Source organism: Corvus moneduloides, chromosome 2, assembly GCF_009650955.1.
Source record: "Corvus moneduloides isolate bCorMon1 chromosome 2, bCorMon1.pri, whole genome shotgun sequence".
Taxonomy (NCBI): Eukaryota; Metazoa; Chordata; class Aves; order Passeriformes; family Corvidae; genus Corvus; species Corvus moneduloides.
Genome location: NC_045477.1, coordinates 92,061,385 through 92,079,520, shown reverse-complemented (window position 1 = coordinate 92,079,520; position 18,136 = coordinate 92,061,385). Strand labels below are relative to the sequence as shown.

Here is an 18,136-nt window from a genome sequence, read left to right as displayed (position 1 = left end):
GCTTTCCTCTAGCTCGAAGATGACATTGTTGTCAAGCAGAATTATTTCAGCACAATAAAAAATTTTGCACTTCAGCTCGCTTCTGAAGATTGGATGATTCTAGAATTTTCTCAGCTGGGTTTCATTGGTAAGAAAATGTTCACTTTTGCAGTTTGAGTCATCCTCAGACTGTGAATTAATAGTGATCTGACTTCAAAGCTATCTTCTTTGTACTGGAAATAGGCCAAGAAGTAGAAATTAATGGCCTTTTTTTAGGAACTCTGGTTTAGCTCATGGTTGTTGCTTTTGCCCCTCATTTGTTTAATATAATTTTGTATGACTGAAGCAAACTCAAACTGTTGGAAAAGAGGGCATTTTTATAACCAAAAGTTAATTTATAAAAATACTAACAATCAAACTGCAAGGCATGTCTTATTTTTAATTTAGCTGCTGTTAAAATGAAAATGTAATTAAAACACAACTGACTGAAGTAAAGAAAAACCATGAAAATTAACTCCACCTACAATAACTTCATTGGTGTTTGTGCCAAAATTTCCAAGAATTAGCAGGCATCAGTTTGTTGCAAAGCCTATTCTATCTCCATCTTTCTACTTCATGAAGAAGTTATGACAATCTGCTCCTTCCTAGATGCAGTCAGAGTCTGTCATTTGCAGTGAGCAACAGTGAGAGGAGTTAATGCAGGATCTTGGGTTGTTGTGGATTGACTGCCAGGGTGCTGTGGAAATTACAATTCTTTGCTCTTACACTAATATCTTTTCATTGAGAGATACTAGACTTAACAGAAAAGCAATGAAAGAGAAGTTCTGAAGGGATTTTACAAATCAAAAGGTTATTTCATTGCTGCAGTGATGTGTCATGATCTTTTTAAAAGTGACAAGCTGGAGATATGCAAGGAAAAATCAAAAGCTGGGGCAGACTTTGGAGATTCCTGTGGTCAACACAAACGATTCCAATATGAAGGCTGTAAGTTGAGTTCAGAACAGAAAGGAAATCCTATGTGTAATGGATAAAAGTGCAGCCCTGAATGCTATCATTCTCTTGGAAATTCTTGTTGTTCTCTTTCCTTTGGATCTACTTGCCAGAGAATGGCTTCATTTTTAGCTCAGTCACCCATAATGGTCATACTGAGAACTGAGAATGTTGGCACTACTCGATTAAGTGCTGTCCCGTTTCCAGCTCAGCATCAGGTGTGCAATAGTTCCCTGACTTTCGGGGTCTCAGAGGTTCCTGGAGTAGAAAGGCAGACAGTAATTATCCCCCATACATGCTGTGTTATGGTACAGAATGGTACTTCATAGACTTGTCTGCCAGTTTAACCTACGGAAACAATGGGGAGGAGAAAAGGAAGTGGGCTGAGTGAAGTCTCCTTATACACCTGGCCATCGTGTAACTGCTTTGGGCTACTGTCAGAAATACACTGTTGCTGAAATCATTATGGGGTTGGTTCTGTGGCCTCAGAGGGGGGAGAAATAGGAAATTGTGCTGCCTATCATGGAAAAATAAGAATTTAAGTAGTTTACTGACATCTTGCCCTAAGTAAACTTGTCTCTTTGGTTGGGGAACCCCTCACAACATTGTATGTTAACAGGGACCGGTTGAATACAGCATCTGATAAGACTTTGTTTCTACTGTTGAACAGTTAAACACTAACCCAGACTAAGCCCACAATTTGAGTTTTAGCTCCAGTCTAATTGCACGTTAAGTGTAAATTCTGTATGACATTTCTGGGGCTACAGAATTTACATTTATTCTACATTTGCCTGATTTAGTAGTAGAGTGTGCTTACTTACAAATTGCCACTTCAAAAGAATGACACATCAAATGTGCATAAAACCAACTTACACTTTAGGACAAACACTGTCTACGCAGTGCAGTTGTATTTCAGGTCACTTACCTTGCTTATTTGTGTATTTTAGTATTTGTGTATTTCACCCTCCATTTTGTGTTCTCTTGCTGTTATAGAGGGCACAGTGTTTAAGCTTGGTAGGGTAGGTAGATAGTTCTTAATACTGAGACTTGGCTTAATCAAAAGCACAACTGTTTAAAAATATCTTGTTTTTCTGTACTGTCTGTGTACTTCTGGTCAGTGTGGGCTCTGAAAGTAGCTGTAGTTAAATTTAGTTGTTAGCTCCTGCTGCTTGCATGTCTGTTCTTTGTTCCTTGTATCATATTTGTTTGCCTCATTTTAACTAGATGATATCAGTGGAATTTCAGATGCATTTTGCTATGGCTACACATCTTTATGTTGCTTTTCTACCTAGAAAATTAAATTAGATTTTTTTTTCTTCTCCCAATTTAGCTACTTATCCTGCTCTTAAGTTTTGAGAGAAAAATTACTATTCATGAAAGCAACTAAAACTTTTGGCTCTGAGACACATTGGTGTGCTATAACCATATATTGCATGGAAATTTTATGCAAGTAATGTAGATTTGCCTCATCTCTGCTATCCCTTTATGGATCTTGATGCAGACTGATAGTGTGGTAATTTGGTAATGCAGACAGCTTTGGGAAGAGCAACAGGAGTTTGTAACTGAGGGTGAGTTTTATGTGTAGATGTCCAAGAGAGAATCTAGAGCACTCAATTCACAGAATCATAGAATGGCCTGGTTTGGAAAGGACCTTAAAGATCATCCAGTTCCAACTCCCCTGCCAAGGGTAGGGATACTTTCCACAAGACCAGGTTGCTCAGAGCTCCATCCAACCTGGCTTTGAACAGTTCCAGGGGTGGAACATCCACAGCTTCCCTGGGCAACTATTGTCTACATGCTACTGATTTAGAAATAATCTCTAATTATTAAATTATTAATAAAAAGAGAGATGTGGCTGATTCACTGTTAGCTGTTGGAAACCTTGATTAGCTTGAAAGTTTGTGAGGTAAAAATGTGGGATTTTTTGTTGTAGTGTATTTCTGAACTGAAAATTTAATTTATGCAAGTGCTACATGAGGAAGTGGCAAATGTAGCTATTTAGGCTGACAGCAGGATTATAGAATTCTGTCACCTCTGCCACAGAACAGACGTTGTTCTTTTGGGTTTTTTTTAATACTGAAAGCATAGTCTTAAGTGCTGTCAAGTATCTAATAAATAATGGGTGAGATGTATGCTGTTTCCTTAAGAAGCTCTCTGGAAGGAGATGTATCTTTCGCTCTTGTGGATTCTGGTTTGCACTGCGAGCCCTGTGACATAATGTAGGAAAGTCCTACTAGCTTTTCATGAGGAATAATGATTTGTCTTCTAACTGCCTGTGAGCTGAAGTGTTTTCCAGAGGAACTGCAATCCTTGCACTGTAGCTATAATGCCAGCTGTCACAAGCATTTAATGGAGTGGTCTGAAATGGCCTTTTGGTTGTCTTATACAGTTTGTCTGAGTCTTATTGTGCCCTGATGTTTTAAAGGCCTGTTGTTCTGATTATTTAAGTTGTTCTGGTTGCAGTTTTGCTCAAGCTGTGCACATAGTTGAAGTTTGGGAAAGAATAGATCAAGTCAAACATTTGAGCTTTAAATAACTTCAAAGAGGTTCTGGTTTTAATGCCAGTAATTTGCATATCATTAACAGGGAAAGCATTGAAAACATCAACTACAGCTAGAATATGTGCTTGCAGGTGTAAAATTATTGTTGGTGTAGACTCAGTATTAGTGATGCTCATGTGGAAGAATTAAAACGAATGATTTAGATATTTGCAGTTCAAAGAACTAGAAAACAAAGTGTTTCATTTTGTGTGTGCCCTGTATTTGCCAGCAAAATACTGCGAGGGCCAGAGTGATTCACTAAGGATGGTTTTTAAAAGGACTGAAAAATGAATAGAAGTCTTGACAGGGCACAGTAAATAGCAGAAAGTGTTCCACAGGTGGGTTTTTTTTTTCAGTGCTGACTGTCAATTTTATCAATATAGATCAATAATATGGAGAAAGTCTACATTTTGTATCTCTGGGGTTTTATGGAGCAAGATTTTGCTTTGCTTCTTGACTCTTAATTCTTTCAGATTTTGACGTTTCTTCACAATGGTAGGTTGTAAGCACCCAGAATCTGAAAGCTCTGAAGTTTTGTCAGCAAATTATGTCTGTTTTATGTCTGTTCCCATGTACTATACCAAGTGCATGAACATGGTGCAAGATGAGCCATTGCTTCAGTTCTTTCAGAGTTTTCAGTTTGCGGCAGTGTGTGTTGTGTGCAGCTTTTTGCTTAGGTCTCCTTTGGCTTGACAATTTTTGAGTGCATATTGGGGATGGCCAGTAGGCAATCTGTAGGCTGGATTTAGGCAGCATCTCAGTAGTTCTGTGGCTCACAGCACTTTCCTCATATGCTGCTGCATGGGAGCTGCAGGACAGAAGGACCTTGGCAAATGTTGCCACTTCTTGGGCTGTGGCTGTGCCCTAGGGAAACCAGGCTGCTGCTGCTGCTCTTGCTTAGGAGAGACTAGACAAGGACTTGACTGATTTGGTTTCAGAGGGGCTGGGTGTTGGATCAGTGCAGCAGGAGTTGTACTGGGCTGATGTCCATTACAAGGATGAGGTGTGGACAGTCAGGGATCCAGAGCTTTGAAGACCTGTTTTACCAGAGACTTCACTGCAGAGCTCTGGTTTGGAGTTGCTCTAGGAAGACTGTTCTGATGGAAAAAAGGAGGACATGGATCCACAGCAGAACTGCTGTGCTGGTGGTGTCCTGAGACAGAAATGACAGATGAATGAGGCAGTGTTATACAGAGGAACAAGGGGCTGGGGCCAAACTGTGCCAAGCTGTGTGTGGAAGGTGGTGACAGCATTTCAGAAAGTGATTGTGTGGGTGTCTGTCCTTGGTTACTGAAGGAACACAAGGGCTTGTCTTGGGATCAGGGTGTTTCCTGTTCATCTTTGCTCCAGTGTTCATTAGAATTAATGTGAGAAGACTTTGTCTCCACTGTTGAACACTTCCATGGTGCTGGGCAGTGTAATGCAGAGAGGCCACTTGGGTCCAAAGATGCCAGTGCAGGTACAGCCGGCTTACCTCACTTATGCTGACTAGCTGCAGTTGGATGTATCAGCGTGGCTTGGGTTTTGATTGGGTTTTGTTTGCTTGTTTGTTTTTCCTTGGTGTGCCCTGTGACATCACCATGGAAATTAGACTATTTCCCAAGTCTGGGGTGGTTGACTGCATGGTGGACAGTAGAGTGCCGGCCTAGAGGGAACTGCCTCTGGGCCTAGACAAGTCTGCCATGTGGAAGTAAATAATTTGTTGATATCCTGTTTCTATTTTAGATAAAATTAGGATAACTTAAATTAGGGATAAGAGTAAATTCTTACTCTTACCTTCAGTCTTGTTCTCAGCTTACTTAATTGTAGGATCCTGTATCTTTGTGCCAAGTTCTAAGTGACATGGTCTGTGAGTGGGAACAAGTAAAGATGATAATCCTTGTGTTCTTCAGAAGATGAGCTAGTCAAAGGAAGAAATGTCAGTGTGATTCTTCTGCTCTGTCTTTGAGTAGAAAAGGAAAAGGATTCTAGAGCATCATGGCTGTGTATAGATCCCGGAAGAGGATAAACTGTCTCTTCAGTCTGCTTGCACTGAGATTAGAGAAATATTGTGGGAATATTTGTCTTCTGACTCTCACCGTATTGCGCCTCTCTCTGACACCACATGGAAAAGTGCACTTCCTATGGAAACAGATGTGACTGACAGACTGCCTCAGCAGGTGTCACCTATGAATGATGGTTTCAGTCCCATAAAAATCCCAGAAACATCTGCTTAGTCCCATTTTTAGCTGGTCTTTTATTAGAGTTTACCATATTTTTCTCTTCTTCTGCCCTATGCCACTGAAAGCAGTAGGCAGAGATGAATCATCAGGAAAATCAGGGTCTGTTTAGTTCCAAGTGTGACAAGCTGAAAGCTGTTATTCTGCATGACTATTTTACACAACATTTAACTAATCATATGATTGTTTCCTACCCATTTTTAAATATTTACTTCCACAAATAATGTTAAACAATGTGGCATTATAGTGTGTAAATACTAACAATGTACTAATAAAAATAATAACATCTTTCTTATGTTTTTTAAGAATAAAGCTTTGAAATTATCCCTAGCTTAGTAGGAGTTGTCCCTTTAGTAGTGGGAGTTTCAAATTTTAGTTACTGAGTATTTTCATGTGGAGATACCCATTTGAGGACCTCATTGCAACAGCCACTTAAAAGTGATGATGATATTTTTGCTTTATAAAGAGCTGGATGAAAAGTTTCTGTAAGGAACAACTTTGATATAGTAATGTCAAATCAGTTAATGTTTTACCACATTTACTTTTCCGTCCCAGTGTGTAAATGGTCTACTATAATGAGTATTAGCATCATTCTAATGGGTGAAATAATTGGTACTTTAATGAGATGCTTCTTCCATATTTGTTGCATGGCATAATGATGTAGTCTCACTCAGACACCTCCAAACTTATCTCAGAATTCCCATTGAGTATTCTTTCACTGGCTTTGTTCTTATCCAATTTCACACAAGTCATAAAGAAAACAGATTTCATCAGACCTGCTTTCTGAAAAGGGCAAGGTTCTTTTAAGTGATCTCCTCTTAACGTCTACTCCAGCTGGTTTTCCTAAGAGTAGGAGAAAAGATTAGAACATCTACCACTTGTGAAACTTGTTATTTAGAAAGCCTATGAAGGCCTCTTCACAAGTGGGAAAAAAACCCCAAAACATTTCCCGTGCCTGAGTGCTGTGTGTTAGTGTGTTGTACAGGACTCCAAAATGTGGAAGGACCGAAGACTTGCATTGGAGAAGAGCTTTTGTTGGACTCGGATCCATTGATGCACACATGCCCAAAGAACCCATCCCTGTTTAGTCCAGCGCTGCTCACATCTCAGCAACATCTGCAGAACTGAATCACTTCAGCCAGTGTCTTCCTGAGAGATCCATTGTTACATAATGTCTTTCTTCCTTGCCTTCTCCCTTGTAACCCAGCAAAGACTTCAGACTTCATCTGCAAACCTGGTGTTTTCTGAATCTGCCTTGAAATCTGCAACTGCCTTTGGGATTTTAGCTGGCGTGTGGTTGTAGAATCAGTTTGGTTGGAAAAGACCTCAAAGATTATAGAGTCAAACCACTAACTCGGCGCTGCCAAATCTACTGCTAAACAATGTCCCCAAGTGCCACATCTACACATCTTTTAAATACCTCCAGGGATGGTGCCTTAAGCATTCCCCTCAGCAGCCTGTTTCAGTGCTTCAGTGCAGTCCCTGGTACAAGCACTTGTCAGTCTATCTTCAGCCCTGGACTGCCCCACTCCCAGCTGTGTTGCTCCTGGTAACCATGTCTTCATACAAGGCACCTTTTTCAAGTGCTGCATTCAGTTTGACACAATAGCCTGGTGTATTGGCCACCTTTCTCTTCAGAGACCTCAGCTGGTAGAGAAGTGTATTCCACAACCATGCAGGTGATTGCTCATGTTGATATTAAATAGACTCTCTTCATCAACAGTCAGTTTCCTTCTTTTGCAAAGAAGTCTGCAGGATTCCAGAGAATCCTTTTGCACAGTGCCACACAGAAGTCCTGCTGATGGCCTGTGCACTGCAGAAAAAAACTGGTCACTCTGGGATGTCTCCTTTTGAGTTGCATTGTCTCTGTATATGTTCTGGTAGCTTCCTTCTTTCCCTTTGATTTTCTGCCCAAAAGAATCTGAAATTAGTGGTAGGTGTTCCATCCCTGCTTTTTGTACCTGCAGAAGCTGAAATTGTATGACTGGGCAGATAACACTTGCAACAGCTCCTCATCTCAGGTGCTTGAGCTTACACATGACATGGGGAATAATAGATTCCAATCCATAACTCTTCTTTCTCTATTTTTTCAAACTGATAATTTCTATTCTTAAGGAGACTGTGTTGTGGTACATTGAATATACACTGAATATTTTCATAGCATCAAGATATATGACAACAAGTTCTGTTCGAGTAGTTTTTTTATTTAATTGAAAGGTATGGAATTTCAAATAACATTGAAATTTCAAGTTGTTGATTGCTAACATTTCTTGTCTTGGCACAAAGGTATCATCTGCTATCTCATTGATTTCAAAAGACAATGTTATCTCTAATCTAAAGTAACTCCAGTTATTCTTAATGTCACCCACAGGTAAAATGTTCCAGTCTCCAGATATCACTCTTATTGTAGAGTTCATATTTATGTTTTATAAGGAGAAACCTATTGATTGGCTTCTGGACCATATTCTCTGGGTGAAAGTGTGTAACCCTGAGAAAGATGCTGTAAGTTTGTTTTTATTATAAAGCTTCTAAAATGTTTTCACGATGATGAATGAGTTGATTTTTGTGAGCTGAAAGCCAGCATAAGTGTACATTATGGTTACTGCATGTTCTGGAAGAGTCTTTCTTCCTGCCAAGATTTTTATCTTAAAAAGAACTTTAGAGAGACAATTCTCAGGTGCATCATAACTGTTATTGCTTAAGATTTTGGAGATGGGTGCAGTAAGGATGAAAAGCAAAAGTCTAGTTAGATTCTGTGTGTAACAGTCCTAAAATAAACTTACACATGTAATCACCAGTGAGGTCTGCAAAATGCCACTGCTTGGATAGCAGTCTTGGAGAAGGTTCCAAATGGGGAATAAACTTCAGATTTTGGTCCTTCATTTCTCAAGTAACACCATTGCTGAAAGACTGAATAAATGGATTCTGTGCAAGAACCCTGAACGGTATTATATTTGTACAGCAATCTTGGTAGATTTCTGGAAAGAAAACAAGAAAAACTGGATAAATAGGCCTAGGTTCTTACCTTGTGTTGGTTTATACTAATGTGTTGTTTTGTTTTTGTTTTTTATCCCACCCTTACCTCTTCCCCCCACTATTTCAGAAACATTGTGATCGACAGAAATCTAACCTACGGATACGCTTCAGGCCTTCTCTTTTCCAGCATGTTGGCCTCCACTCTTCTCTAGCAGGGAAGATCCAGAAACTCACAGTTAGTAGACAGTATTTCCCTTCCTTTACAGAGCAGGCTGATTAAATGAAAAACATTGTGGCAATGAAGAAAACAGGCCTGCCTTTTCTTGTTGTCTTGCATTTTCAAGCATGATGTACCTTTCTCCAGCTGGAATTAAATCTGATACAGACTGGTTACTATAAAGTAGAAGAAGTGCTAGTCAAGCTTATTTATGTGGATTTTTGCTAGGGAATATTTTTTTTAATTTTTTTTACTTTAATGGCATGTCCATCTTACTAATCAGTACAAGATCTGGTGCACCTAAAATGAGTAATGCATTCATTTTCCATTTTATGCCAATGTTTGTTTTAAGTGTAACCACTTAGGAAAAGAACATAATAAACAAGGTTTTCTGACCAGCATCATGTTTGTCTGTCTTTCAATTAGGATAAAGACTTCCTGAAACCATTACTGCATAAAATCCACGTGAATCCACCTGCAGAGGTTTCGACATCTTTAAAAGTCTACCAGGGGCATACGCTAGAAAAAACCTACGTAGGGGAAGATTTTTTCTGGGCTGTCACACCAGTTGCTGGAGATTATATTCTCTTTAAATTTGACAAGCCAGTCAATGTAGAAAGGTTAGTAAATACTTGCTGTTGGTCTCATATGAAGTTGCTTGTGCCAAGAATGCTTGAAGACAGAATTTGGGGCTGTTGTCATAACCTAAAGTGAAACGGTGTAGGACCTTTGGAGTTCAGCTGAAACTGTGATCATTACTTCCTCTAATTCTTTTACTATGGTAAATTTTGTCTTGCTTTTAAAATTTTTTTTTCATTTAATCTGGAGCCTTTTTGAAAAATGCAGTGGAAAACCGGTGCTTCTCTGACACAGAGAACTTAAAATAAGCCAATTTGATTCTATTTGTATTTGGTTAGTCTGCTTCTAATTACAGAGCAATTGTACAGCATGGTATGTGGTACAGTATGTTGTGCCCTGTGGCCTTGGTTCCTTGGTTGTCCATATTGGAAATCTTGCTGGAGCATGTAAGGATGTCTCCAGACCTGAAAGCTGGGAACTCTGAAGGGTAATAATTTTAAGATGTAGCTTTAGGGCTTGAAAAAAGTCACTGTGCTAAGATTCCAAGTTGACCTATTTAAAAGATACTAAAATGCAACAAAAAAGAAAGGGGGGTGCGTGCTTTCAAAATACAAATATCTGAGATCTGTTGGAGGACTAAAGGTGACTTCTTTTTAACTACTGGTCAGATTAATTAAGGATCATAGAGTTAGCACTGTAGAGAGTAGTCATCCTTTAGTTTTAATGAGACTCATTTGCTGCTTTGCTGGCTACTGTCTTGCCAACATAGTAATCCAAGATGTATAAAATACATGGTTTATTTAATGTCTATTTAAGTGTTGTTATGCTAGTGGATTCCTTTTCTCCTTACTTCACACACCTTATGTGTTCTTTTTAGGCCAGTACCTGTAGCCTGGTAGAACAAAGTTTCTTTGAATTAATTTGACTGGATGTTTTTCTTGTGAAGGAGCCCATTTTGCTGTCCTGAACTGAATCCAATAAGTCAACTCATGTACCTTGGTACATAATCAAAGGCTAAGTCTTCACCTTGGCTTAGCACAACAGTGAGGATCAGTAGTTCCCTTATTACTATGTTGTTCCAAACTAGTCTGACCTATGAAGCTTAAGGCTTTTGTTACAGATGTCAGATTACTCTTTCAGTTGCTTGCTATGCTTTAAGACTTTCCTGGTTAGCTTCCCGAGGTGTATGTGTTGAGGAACATAACTGCCATATTTCTTTAGATTAAAGGCAAAATACTTATTCTGTGCCAATAGTTTAAAAAATACATTTTTTGATACCTGTTGCCTTAATGCTGAAGGGAACTAGGGGAATGAGAAAGTACTAATTATCTGTGTAAAAGGTGGGAAAATAATGTTCACTGTTGTGCCCTGGAAAACTGTGACCAGGCCTAAGGTAGTTATGTCTACTTGCTGTGTTAATAGTCTCAGCAGTAACGGATTATATGTTTGAGTTTTTTGGGGGAAGAAGTGGGGGTTTTCAAGGTCTTGTTTGGTTTGGGTTTTTTTGTTTGTGGGGGTTTGTTTTGTTTTTTGAGGGGGAATGTTGGTTTTTAGGGGGGTTTTTTTGTTTGTTTTCTTTGTTGTTTTGGAGGGTTTTGTGGTTGTGTGTTTTTTGTGGAGGTTTTTTGGTTTTGTGGGATTTTTTTTCTTTGTTGTTTGGGGATTTTTTGTTTGGTTTGTTTTTTTGCGTGGTTGTTTGGTTTTTTGTTGTTCTTGGTTTTTCCTTCTTTGTTTTGTTTTGTTATTTTTATTTATTGAAGAAATACATATTAATTTTAGAAGTAAGGAAACATCTTGCATTCTGTTGCTTCCTCAAGGGAAGTCCACAAGTTAGAATGATGCTACCTATTCAGCTATCATTGTAAGCCGTTTCAAAGTTTATTATGAATTTTAGCTTTTGTTGCCACAGGGTCCTCAAAAATACAGTATTTTGCCTTTCTGAAGTCAGTGACTGATTAGATTTACAGATGTTGTAATTTCAAATTGTTGGGGACTTGTTTTTGTTTGTGTAAATTGAGCAGCAGCTGCAGAATTTGGCAACTGGAGGTCTAGTAGAGCAGTAGAGTTTCCTGATATTTCAAGGATGCTTCCTGAGGCAGTCAAAAATAAAACTGTGAGTGGCAGGTTGTAACACAGAAAAGGGAAAATGGACTGAGCATTAGGAAGACTAACCTGGTGGGGAAATGCATCTGATGGTGGGAATTAATAGTAGAAAATACACTTTTCATAGTGATCTTGTGTCTGTGAAAAGATGCAACAAGCTTTTTTCTTTTTTTTTCTCTTTTAAGTAAAAGAAAAGCTCTTTGAATTTAAAGGAAATTTTGTTTGCCAAGTCAGTTTGAGGTGTAAACTGCTTAGTAACTCCCATAATAAATTCTTGATGAAGAAGGTTTTTAATGGAAATACTGACCACAGCTCTGACTGAATAAATGGCACATCTATTACACTGTGACAGAGCACTGACTTGTTCCTGTAGTTTATTTTTCCACACCAAATGTTTTGCTGAACTGAATTTGAGTTTTCTGCAGTTCAGTAATTAGCTTTCATTAAGTCTTTAGATATTTAATTTTTGAGATCTGAGAATATTGTCAGGGGTAACACTGGCAAGGATCTCTTAATAACTTAAAGTGAGAACTGAACTCACTTCACTGAGCAGAAAGTACATTTGTGCCTATTTTATGCAAGACCTGGCTGGCAGATTCCTGCTGAATATTGAACAGTGAAATAGATGGTGCTTGTTCTGAATAATACCTGGAGAACAGGGATGTGTAAATTGAAACATTCTAATGCTTACTTTAGTAACAGCTCTTGTACTGAAGCTTTCTAGGTTTTTTCCAAGCAAAAGTTCTCCAGCCAAAACACTAAAGTCCCTGAAAAGTAATCTAGGGTCTCATCCTTTGCAATAAGAAAATACATACATTTCTTTCAGTAGAAGATCCTTGGGAAGGAAAGTAGATTGAAGGATATTCCTCTTAAAAACAAATTGCACAACAGTGTTGAAGGTATGGTTTGGTTTTGGTTTGTTGGTTTGTTTGGGTTTTTTTTTAAATAAAGGGATGGAGTGTTCTCTAAATGCTCAGAACAGCCTACATTGTAAAGATAAGAAATATGAATTTCTGTTTCCTCAGGTTGTTACATAATTACTGAAATCCACTTTGCTGTTTTGGTATGTACACTGCTGTTCCAAGCACAGATTTAACTATTAAAACTGACAGTTATATTTAAGAGTTTCTTTATGAACCAGTCAAAGCACATCTGAGAAAGACATTCGATTGCAGCAGTTAAGTGTACTGGTGTCCATCATCATCACAATCATTTCTTTTTTGACTAAGTTTCTCTATAGGTATGACTGACACAAATCTGATGTTGTTTTCGAAGAACATATGCACTAATTACTTTGAGAAAGCCCTTGGAAGTGCATAACCTATGGCTGTTTCAATTAGACTATGTTTACACTTGTCAGCTTTTCTGCAATAGGAATTTAGAATGGATGTGTTTAAAAAGAGCTTCAGGTTTGCTTCAGTATAAATGGATTTCAAATGCTGATCTTTATTTTAAAAGAAAAAAGCTGCAGGAAAAGACAAGCATGTATTTTATACTGTGGAAAAAAAAGAATCACTAAAAACTAAAACTCACCCCAACCTCACTAGTATACATATATAAATTTGCTTTATATTTTAAAATATAAGGCTCGTTGTTTCTTGTATGTAACTGCTTCACAGAATCATCAAAGTTAGAAGAGACCTTCAAGGTCATCTCGTCCAACCATCAACCCAGCACCCCTTCAACCATATTCCTAAGTGCCACATACAGTTGCCTCTTGGAAATTTCCAGATATGGTGACTCCATCACCTCTCTGGGCATTATTCCAATGCCTGACTGTTCTTTCAGTGAAAAGAGTATTTCTAGTATCTAATCTGAACCTCCTCTGATGCAACTCAAGGCCGTTTCCTCATGTTCTTTCCACTGAGACATGGTAGAAGAGACTGACCCGTCACCTGGCTCCAATCACGTTTCAGGCATTTGCAGAGAGTTTGAGCCTCCTTTTCTCCAGGCTAAACACCCCCAGCTCCTCAGCTGCTCCTCACAGGACTCGTGCTCCAGACTCTTCTGCAATACTGCTTTGTAGTGTTACTTTGAATATTTTCAAAAGGATTAGCAGTTTGCTTTTTTTAGGGGAGGGGCCATGTGGTTTTGTTTGTGGTGTTGGGTTTTTTTCCTTCCCCTTCTCCCCCATCACTGCTTTGAACTCTGTAGTTGCCGCATCTTTGGTTGGTCTCTTCTTTTAGCAACTTACTGAGTAGTCATCCTAATGTGACATTGACTATCAATAAAGTGATTTTATAAGGTACAACTTGCTGACTGGAATGTCAGTTTTAAAGTGAAAACTTAATACCTTGACAAACCAGCTTGTAGATTACATTTACTAGCTTCTGCTCTGATATTGGCATAGATACTGGATGTGCAGTATTTGAGACTATTCATCTAATTTTCTATATTGTTGGCATTAGAATCGCAGGGAATACATGATGTTAACCTCACTATATTATATGGCATCTTCTCACAACACAAATTAATAGTCATGCAAGAAAATATATATTTGACTATTTAAGCTAGAAAATCAATGTATGAGTGTCTTGTTGGGCTACTGGTAACTAAACATATACATTATTTTGCCTGCTTTGAAATTATTGTGACAGTGCTGAAAAACAGCTGCATAAAAAGTGACAGATGGGCAGCTGATATTTTGGAAAGGAAAATAAAGGCAGCTTTTTTAAACAGGTTCTCTAGCAGTGAAAAATAAAATGAACTTTTTTTAAGTAAAAAAAAAGTTACAAATAAGTATTATAGCAGTCAGTCTTGTATGTATCCAAATGTAATAAATTATCCATCCTATGGGATGCAAGTCCTCCTGTGGCTAGAGAGATACAAGGTCAAATGCATTACAACCAAAAAAAGGCTTTCTAACAGCTTTCCAAAACTGGAAATGGAACTTCCTCATCATTTGCTTTTGCAGTAACAACCACTCAAAACGTAGGGAACTGCAAAATTGTTTTGGTTTTAGATGAGTACAGCAGTGACTTGACTGATGTATAAGCTGTTTCTTCGTTCATAATCACTATTCAGTGTAGAATCTCCCCTTCAGTCCCAATACATTAAACCTTTTAGGGGCTAGTTTTTAGCTCAAGAACCATAGAAGTGCACAATACACAGAGTGTATGATTTAGAAGTAATCTTTAATTCTGATTCTAAATATATATGCTATTAAAGTGCAATGCCATTTTATTAAGCTTGTAATGGTCATGTCAGCTGATAGGAAATATTTGAAAATCTCTGTTTAAATGTTTTGCTGTTTGTCAGTACATTTCAGGCGGGATAATATTTTTAGTGTACATAAAGAGAATTTGAGGACTTTGGTTTCTCTGTTTACATAAACTTCTGTACTAATGAGTAGAGCATCCTCAAACTGGATTGCACTGACAGCAGGGATTGGCAGGCAAGCTCCCAGGCACTGATGTTGTTTGCTCCGGGCATGGAATTCTGCCCATAACAATGAGGCAAGGACTTTATATGAAAAGGGAAAAAAACCTCAAAGTATGGATCAGAGACAGAAGAAAAGAGCTGCCTAAGCCAAGGACATGCTGCTTCTTCCTTAATGGTACTAATATCCAAGATTTGTGTATTTGGCAGTGTTCCTGGCTTTATAGTTCTTAGTCAGAAATCTTGGAGCCTTAATGCTGTTGCCAAAATGTTAGCTCTCTAATGCCACTTGAGATACTCTAAAATACTTCACGTGACTTCCAGAAGGACTGGAGTCTCTGAGATGTCATAACTGCATCTTTCTGGCCTGTGATGAGGTCACACACCCAAGTGCAATCTCAAATGGTGTAATAAAATTGAATGGAGTTATCTGTGCTTCCCCAGCCAAGCTGGACGGGTAAAAAATGTTCATGTACATACACTCACATATAAACTCGCACACATACTAAACCCAAAACCCCAACAAAGCCTTTCTGCATCTCACTGGATTTAAAAATTCAGCAGAAATAACCTTGTAAAAAAACAATCAATCACCCCTAGCAAAAAACCCAAACAAACACAGAAAAGTTTTTCCCAAATTGGGAATTATAACAAGATGGAAAAGCTCCCACTATGTTGCGTACCTACTGTGAGTATTTGGCAGATGCATATCTATATAGACTGGAGGAATTACACTTTTTTTGGAATTATAAGCAATTTTTTCAAATGACTCAGTAAGAGGTGAAGAATAGGAGAATAAATGGAGCTTGAGACAAGGACAAGAAATTATTCATCTTCTGTTTGTATTTTGCATGAGGACATAGTGCATGGTTCATACTGGTTTCCAGTGACAGTAGAATAGCACTTCCTAATTAGGATTCTGAGAAAGTGAGACAAGGGAGGTAGATTAGTTTTCTTTTTCCACATTTGCATCCAGTGATCAAAAATGCTGGATAGAATTGGTGAATAATGACTCTTACAGTGGATGATAGCATCTGTAGAGAGCAAAAAAATTGCTGACTTAATGTTGCTTTTATAGAAATTCATGTTGTGCAGAATTAAAAACTCTTAGGCTGCATGTTGCTATGGATAATTTGTTCAAATGTAGAAGGAAACATTTCCTCTCTGCCTTCCTACCTATTTTCCTTTTCTGAAAATGGGATATACTAAAATACATCAGATTGCTAAAAAGAGATGTAAGGAGGAAATGTGAAGCAAAGAATTTGATTCGTAATGTTTACAGAGCACAAAGACCTGCATTCTTATATTCTTAGAATATTTGTGTTTAGTATCAGGTGAGATAACTTGTTTCCTTCAAAACAAAATGCAGATATATTGACAGTGGATGTGAATTATGCTGTTTATAGAATTTTTGTATACTATTTCCTTTTATAAAGCGGCCATTAATTTACCTAAGAAAATTATTGTGTATTGAGTTCTATTTTTTAATTAGAACACTTAATTAAAACACTTTCTATAGATTAAAAATAATTGTCACTTTATTTCAATAAAATACTAAAGTTTTTTTTAACACCTGAAAAAATAAAATTGGGTAATAGAGAGAATAATAGTTTTTTAGGCCTAAATATGCTTCGATGTGACAGAAAGAAGAGAGATACATATACATCCCTTTATAAGCAAGATAGGAGAAGGGTAGAAATGGGTATAGTATTTTGGTTTGTTTTTTTTTGAAAGCCCAGGTAATGAAAAAATTTAGCTATTAAAAGTATATTAAAGATAACAGATCAGATTAGTAATATTAATTTATACGTTTTCTGGGGCATGTTACAAAAGGTGAGAATCTTTCTGGGTGCTCACTATTGGAGGAGTTCTGAACCTGAGTGTAGGCTTTTGAAGCACCCTAAGAGTTAACTGCATTGGCAAACTAATGGGATCTTCTGTCAGTGTATTAATGATAATCACACTTCTGCCTTCCCCTCCCTTTGTGTGTTAGGACGTGCGTGGAAGGTATGAATATTTGTTTCAGGTTATTGGCTGGGGGGTTTTCCCCCTCTATTTGTCTTGATTTTATATGTGTATCTAGCTCCATGGCAACAAGTCAACCTCTCAACTTGGATAAATACTGAAGTCACTGAGTATGGAAACAGAAGTTTTCTTTGCAGCTTTGACTTTGCTCCATTTAGTTTGGTGATTGGTGTTGGTTTTTTCTGTTTCTGTGTTTGTTTGTTTTTAAACCTTCAGTGCTCTTGAAATTTTGTGTATTTTTTAATGCTACATGAAATATTAATGCTTAGCATCCTCTTACTCTCAAACCACATTAAGGTCACGAGCAGAATGTATGTGAGTTCATACATTTAATTATTTTGTGGTAGAGGGGAGGTTTGTCTGTGTTTGAATATCTAGAGTAGCTGGTTATTATCTTTGACCTGTGACTCTTCAAAAAGAACCTGCGAGCAGAAAAGGTTCTCTTAGATTCAGATACATTAGTATTATACGTAAAAGTTGTAAGTTAGTTTTCTCTGATGACTTTGATCAAGAATGTTCAATTGTGTTCATGTTTGTATTTTGTAATTAAGAAAGCAGTGAAGTAATATTCCATAAGGCAATAGTATGGTTTGTTTCTTTTAACTTGAGGTGAATTTGTGTTTGGTTGGAATTACTATATGTAGAGATCCATGGCTTTCAGAATTTTTATTTGAAGGAATGGTTCAGAAGGTGTTACGTTTAAGCAGCAGATAGACAAGGAAATCTTAGTGACTCTACCCAAAGAAAAATGTCAAGTAATTAGGAAGAAAAAAAGCATGTTTTTACTGTTTACATGGACTGTCATGTGTAAATCCCAGGACAGGTGTCAAAATAATTCAACAGTTGAAAGCAAAGCTATTTCCAAGTCTTTCAGTATCTGTATTGAGAAATACCTATCATAGTCTGAAAACCTTAGAATCATAGAATCATTTAGGTTGGAAAAGGCATTTAAGATCATTCAGTCCAATTATAAACCAGTGTTTCTCTTGAAAGAAAAAAGGAATGGGCCAGACATCTTGCTACAGGTGCAGGAATTAAATAAACAACCCCAACCTTGTAATACTCTGGCTATCAGCTGGATTACTCTACATTAGTGATTTAATGAGGACCATAAATGTCCTGCAAATGAC

At 37.7% G+C, this 18,136-nt stretch overlaps 1 protein-coding gene across 3 annotated transcripts in view; it reads left to right on the top strand.

Annotated features, from left to right (window-relative positions):
• MGAT4A (alpha-1,3-mannosyl-glycoprotein 4-beta-N-acetylglucosaminyltransferase A) overlaps nt 1-18,136 on the top strand; it is a 662,166-nt gene that overhangs the window by 44,831 nt on the left and 599,199 nt on the right. For all 3 annotated transcript variants that reach the window (XM_032100329.1, XM_032100327.1, XM_032100328.1), the window contains 4 exons: nt 13-127; nt 8,100-8,230; nt 8,832-8,939; nt 9,348-9,541. In XM_032100329.1, the coding sequence (XP_031956220.1) occupies nt 13-127; nt 8,100-8,230; nt 8,832-8,939; nt 9,348-9,541 (548 nt within the window). The remainder of the gene's footprint in view (nt 1-12; nt 128-8,099; nt 8,231-8,831; nt 8,940-9,347; nt 9,542-18,136) is intronic.